The sequence below is a fragment of the Gossypium arboreum genome, chromosome 7 (genome assembly GCF_025698485.1).
Source record: "Gossypium arboreum isolate Shixiya-1 chromosome 7, ASM2569848v2, whole genome shotgun sequence".
NCBI lineage: Eukaryota > Viridiplantae > Streptophyta > Magnoliopsida > Malvales > Malvaceae > Gossypium > Gossypium arboreum.
In genome coordinates this window covers 84,279,916-84,285,864 of record NC_069076.1, presented here as the reverse complement: position 1 = coordinate 84,285,864, position 5,949 = coordinate 84,279,916, and the positions used below count along the sequence as shown (strand labels likewise).

Here is a 5,949-nt window from a genome sequence, read left to right as displayed (position 1 = left end):
GGAGAGAGAGAGAAAAGAAGTGAACAACAAGTTGGTGACAAAGGAAAAGAGATAGCCAAGGAGTAAAAGAAGAAGAACGAAGTGTTTCCAAGCTTTGGTTGTAAGTACAACTAGAATTTTACTTAACCTAAATAATTTTGATCAATAAGTTTAATTAGATGTATTAATATTTACATGTTTTTAATTACTAACTATTGTGTTATGTGCAAATAAGAAATTTATTAAGATTGATGGAATTAGTTATTTAATTCCATTTACTAAATGAGGAAATGACTAAATTATAAAATGTGTAAAATTGATATGTGAAATGTAACAATACACTGATAATGGATATGAAATGCTATGAGATAGTGTTATATTTTATACGTCAAAGAAATATTATTATAATGTTTATTGAATTTTTACGATGAGGATTAAATTGAAAATAATTTAAAAGTATGTAAATTTTGTTTTGAAATGTAAAAGTAAAGACGATTTTGTTATATTTTCCCATATAGGTAATATGTGAACTAGTAGGATATAGATGGCATGCCATTAGGAAACATTCAGCGCACTTCCTGTTCTAAATAAGCACTATAGTGCCATTTTGTTATGATATTGCACTTCTGTGCTACTATGTTTTGTTATTGCACTTCGGTGCATCTCTGTATTAATTCCGTATATCCTACATGTTATATTAAGTCTACATTGAGCATTTGTTAAATATTAAGGGCAAAAAAAAAAAACCCTGGTTAACATAACCAGTTCATGTATTAGTGAAGGGAATGATGGTGAATTGAAATATATTGAATGAGTTATAATATAAAATTCTAATCCTATTAAATTCTAAACTTAATTAGAATAATATTTTGTATTTGGTTTACATTTATTTAATAGAGAATGTAACTTTAATTCATGTTGTACTTATTAAGTTTTCACTAACTTATTACGTTATTTTCAGCACGTAGGTAAAGTCGTTAAGTGAAGATTTTTCAAGGATTAGTCACTTCACATCTCAAGGGGTTGGACAAGAGTATGAAATCTCTAATTTAATTTAAGTAAATGACATGTACATAGGTTAAACAATAGATTAAGTAAGCGGGTGTCTAAATGTTTTAATACTTGTGTTAATTGTGTTTTAGATGGAGAGTATAAGATATTATATAATTTATGAGTTTGGTTCATGTTTGGATTTATTATGAACAAATTTGATATGGTTTAGAAGTGTTTAAAAGCATTAATTTCAAGTCCCCTATCCCATATCTCAAGACATGTGAAATATGTCTCGAGACACAAGAACTTCGAAACTAAAATTCTATAGTAACTGAGCCATGTCTCAAGACATAAATGACTTTTTTCTTAAGACAAAAGCCGATTTGTTTCAAGGCAAAGCAACTTTAAAGCCAAATTTCTATAGTGTCAACATAATGTCTAGAGATAATCTGGTTATGGTCTTGAGACATACGGGCTTACAACTAAATTTTTTTAATTGAATTAAATGAGACTTGAAACAAATTTTATATGCAATTAAACTTTATTTTTAGTCTAATTGTATTTTTAAAAATGTAATAAGACCTTGAATTCATTAAAAAAGTCCAAATTATAAGCATTTGAATGTGTAAAAAAGTGTTCAATGTTAAATGTAATATTCATTGCTCAAGTTTTATCGGATAAGGAGTGTTACACTAATTCGAAATTTGGCATTGCGTAACTCCATAAAATGATGAATTTAAATCTTAAACATAATGAATGAATGTGTGAACATGATAGATGATTGAAGTGAATTGAATGATAATTATAAACTTAATTGTTGGATGAATAAAAAAATATACTTTTTAACCCAATATAGATGTATAATAACATAACTTTTTAATGAATGTCATTCACGTGACCCCATAAATATGAGGACTCGAACCTATGTATTTCTTAATTGTCAACCATATTTATACCAATAACCAATTATTTTTAAATAAAATTTTTAAGGGATGAACGATTTTTTTACCAAGACTTTTTAAAACCTTATTTTATTACGAGAAGACCGAAATGCCCTTACGATTGGCTAACGCTTGGATCAAAAATTGCATTAGGAATTGGATCAAAGATTGGTTCTGAGAAAAAAATGAAGAAGTACGGTTTACAGCTTAGGGTTCCACCGTCCCAGCAGAAAAAGCCGGCGACAAGACCGCCGCTCCCTCCTCCTCGAGGCTTCCAGGAAGACGACGATGATGACGTGGAGAAAGAGATTTCCCGGCAAGCTAGCAAGAACAAAGCTCTCAAGGAGGTAAGATTCACCTTGATTTCCTTATTTTCCTTTCTTTGGATTTTTTTTTCTAAAAGAAACATAACTGAAATTTTCTTCCTTTTTTTATTTTTAAAAAATTCTCTTTCGAAGGTAGAGGAGCAACATAAGAAAGCTTTAGAAGAAGATCCTTGTGTGTTTGATTACGATGGAGTTTACGATGCGATGAAAGAGGAGGTTGTTCGCCCCCGTGCTCAAGATCGCGAAGAGCGAAAGGTATATTTTTCTAACAAATTTAAGGATTTCTTTTTTGATTTGTATGATTTTTTGATTGCTATTAACTTAATTATTCGCTTCCCCTTAACTGTATATACAATGTAGAAGACATAAATTTATTAACTAATTGCTTAAGACTAACATAGAATTGATCATCAATTTGACTGTTTTGAGCAGCCAAAATATATTCATAATTTAATGAAGAAAGCGGAGCAACGAAAATGGGAGCAGGAAATAGTATACGAGAGGAAGCTTGTGAAAGAGAGAAGTAAAGAGGATCACCTTTATGCAGACAAGGATAAGTTTGTGACCAGTGCCTACAAGAGAAAGCTTGCTGAGCAGGCAAAATGGATGGAGGAGGAGCGCTTACGACAACTTCGAGAGGAGAAAGAGGATGTAAGTGCAGCCTTTTCTGCAAACTTCGTTTGATGTTTACTTGCTGCTTCTTTGTTTATGGGTTTGATTTTTATTTTGATTTTATGTTACACAACTTATGATTGAATGAATTGTTACTGATTCCTATAGTGTCTAGCATGCTATTGGTGCTCTAAATATGTTGATTTGTGAGTCCTGCATAAACAAATTGTTTTGGGTTTTTGGCTGCTTGAAGTATGCAAATTTATCTGAACGAGTCTCTTCATTGCTTTATATCTGTGACATGTGAATTCGGTCCCATGGTATTTTCCCATCTTTGCTTGCATGCATATGAGCTATGTATTATTGATTACTAACCCACCACAAAAAGGAACCTTGGTTTGTTGCCAAGGTGGGTTAGTGCAGTTGGTTAAGTACTTACTAGCATATTGGTAAGTACCAGGGCTCAAATCTCATCAGCTGTCTCATTTGGTGGTGATCCATGCTGTTAGCTTTCTCTAAGGCCTATGGCATGCCTTGACCTTGGATTGGAATAGCCTTCCCGCACCTAAACTTTATTGTTATACTCAAAAAGATTCAATAGAACTTTTTTGGATCTTCACCTCTGAGAAGTCAATACTGGTTCAAGTTTTGAAGCACTGTTTGAAAGTGAATTATATAACTTAAAGGATTTGACAGAGGAAGTTTAGGTTCTGTATATGTATTGTCATTATGCCACCCTTTGATGAAAATCAAGCATCCTATTCATTCATATTGCTTTCTCTCCTAGGAGTAGGACAATTGCATTTAGGTTTTTCTTTTGGGTGTATGTGTTTAGGAACATCATATACCATTTTGAGTCATGATCCAGTATGAAAAATTTATGAGAAGGTAGTCATTGTTTATTTATTTTGCATCATTGTTTTCATTTTTATGTTTGCATATTTTATTGTAACAGTGAACTGAAAGGGAAAAACATTAACAGATCGTTAAAGAGTAAATAGCAAAACTTTCTTAGGCATGTTCGGCTCTTTTCGTTTTTCAATTTAGAACAAGCATAAATGTGGTTAGCATTCATGGTGGCAAGATTATCTTTTCAACTTGAAGTGCATAGTGAAAAATGCTGTTCATTTGCATCTACTGGTTAGAAATTTATTATGGCATTATAAATTTTCTCATGTTATTAGAGTTAGCTAAATGCAATAAAATGAAGGTGTACACGAATTATGTTATTTGTGTGTTTGGCCATAAATAGAGTATTTGTTATTCTTTATTATTTATTTCCCTGATATTCTTTTTTCTTGGGTCTAGATGTGATTTCATTAGTTTGACACTTAGATTACTGATGCTTTAACTTATCTGGTTGATTGCCATTTCCTCGGTTTAAAGGTTACCAAGAAGAGTGACTTGAGTGATTTTTACTTCAACCTCGGTAAAAATGTTGCATTTGGGGCAAACGAAGCAAAGCCAAGAGAGCCTGAATTGAGGGAACCTGAGAAAGAGAAAGAGAAAGAAGTATTAAACAGAGTAAATCTATTGCCTGACTCAATTGCTCCGGAGTCATCTGCTGTGATCGATCGGACTCGAGATGAATCAAGTTCTCAAGAAATATTTGATTCCCGAGATTCAAAGCCAATAACTGAAGATGCAGTTCCAGACACTGCAGTGCAAGAGACCACTTCAGAGAAACAACCACCAGATCAACCAAAAAGTGACCATCATAAAAGAGGTGCGGATGCTGTTGCAGCAGCTAGAGAACGATTTCTGGCACGAAAGAGGGCGAAAGAGCAATGATTGGCGACCTGCCGACCTCTCTCTGATAATGGATTTACATTGGTGAGAGATTTAAAAATCTTGAAAGACCTTTTTGTTATACATTATGCATTGCAAACAAGTTTGAGAAAAAGTTTTAATCCTGTTCACTGAAATTCAATTGCATCTCACTTGAAATTTGATGAGCAAATATTACATAATCTGCAAATTTTCTAGGAAAATAGAAGGGAAAGAACAAAATAGATGCATATATAGGTCATAATTTTAATATCTTATTGCGCTGCATTTTCCCCACCATTGCCTCTGTTTTGCTTTTACACCCCAGAACTATCCATCTCAGAGATCCATGCCAGACCGTCGACCACCTTGTCTACCATTCCTTAACAATGGTACATCATCTCATAACCCCCCGTCACTACGCCATTCTCCTAAAACCATCCTTTCTGTCATGGATGCTGGCAGCGATATGGTTGGTTTGCCATGTCTGCAAAAACTGCTCTTTTTCTTCCTCCACCAAGAACATCCTATCTTACATCCCTAAGCTATCTTTATCTTCGAATTTGGCTGTCAAAAGCCTAAATGATCCTGGTTTCACCACCCCCAACACGACCCAATGTGTTGATTGTAAAAACAATTCCATTCCCCATAATTGTACTCAATTCTACCCTCGTAGTCTTATGGTTGTGTTCAGTTGGACAGTGCGTTGTATTGGTAAAAAAAAAAAAAAAAAATTGAAATGGAAGATTGTATATCTAATGCCGACATAATTAAATATTCCCTCTTCTCATTGGGCAGTGGCCTTTTCCTTACGCTAGATTAGTTCTCGTATTATGACCCGTTGGGCAATTGCCATTTGGGGTAAAAAAAAATGCTTTTTAACCTCGAAAGCAATGGGTTGAGAATGCAGTGAAAATGTGTGATTTTTGGTTGAAAGTACGATAGAAAAAGTATTTCTCCACTCAAAGTTTGGATTTAGGTGTTTTTTTTTTTTACTTAAATTAGTAAAAGTTTAAACTATAAATCTTTGTTTGTTTCAGGTTACATTATAGTTATTTTTATTTGAAATGTTGCCTTTTAACTTATGTTATCGTTTTGTTACGAAGTGATCATTTTGCCGTTAAGTTCTGTTACCTCTGTAACGACAATCTTACGTGATAGTTCAAATGAGTTTTAAATGCCAACTTGGATGTTCACTTGGGACGATAATAAGTTTTAAATTTAATTAATTAAAAATTTTAAATTAATTACACATTAAATTGGAAAAGAAAAACTGTTTATATTTTTCTTCTTTTAGTTTTATTATCTATTTTGATTAAAAAACTATTATA

General features: G+C 32.8%; 1 protein-coding gene across 1 annotated transcript; it reads left to right on the top strand.

The window, feature by feature from the left end:
* The first annotated feature begins 2,010 nt into the window (after window positions 1–2,010).
* Window positions 2,011–4,776, top strand: LOC108458811 (uncharacterized). The gene is made up of 4 exons (XM_017758235.2): window positions 2,011–2,260; window positions 2,372–2,494; window positions 2,672–2,890; window positions 4,238–4,776. Exons 1-4 carry the CDS (start codon window positions 2,099–2,101, stop codon window positions 4,640–4,642), a joined length of 909 nt encoding a protein of 302 aa, XP_017613724.1. The 5' UTR covers window positions 2,011–2,098; the 3' UTR covers window positions 4,643–4,776.
* Window positions 4,777–5,949: the final 1,173 nt, after the last annotated feature.

Excerpts from the sequence above, each read along its gene's own strand:
- LOC108458811 (XM_017758235.2), top strand. The coding sequence starts at position 2,099 with ATGAAGAAGTACGGTTTACAGCTTAGGGTTCCACCGTCCCAGCAGAAA. Across the intron at positions 2,261-2,371 it reads AGAACAAAGCTCTCAAGGAG|GTAGAGGAGCAACATAAGAA; the intron begins GTAAGATTCACC and ends TCTCTTTCGAAG. Across the intron at positions 2,495-2,671 it reads AAGATCGCGAAGAGCGAAAG|CCAAAATATATTCATAATTT; the intron begins GTATATTTTTCT and ends TGTTTTGAGCAG.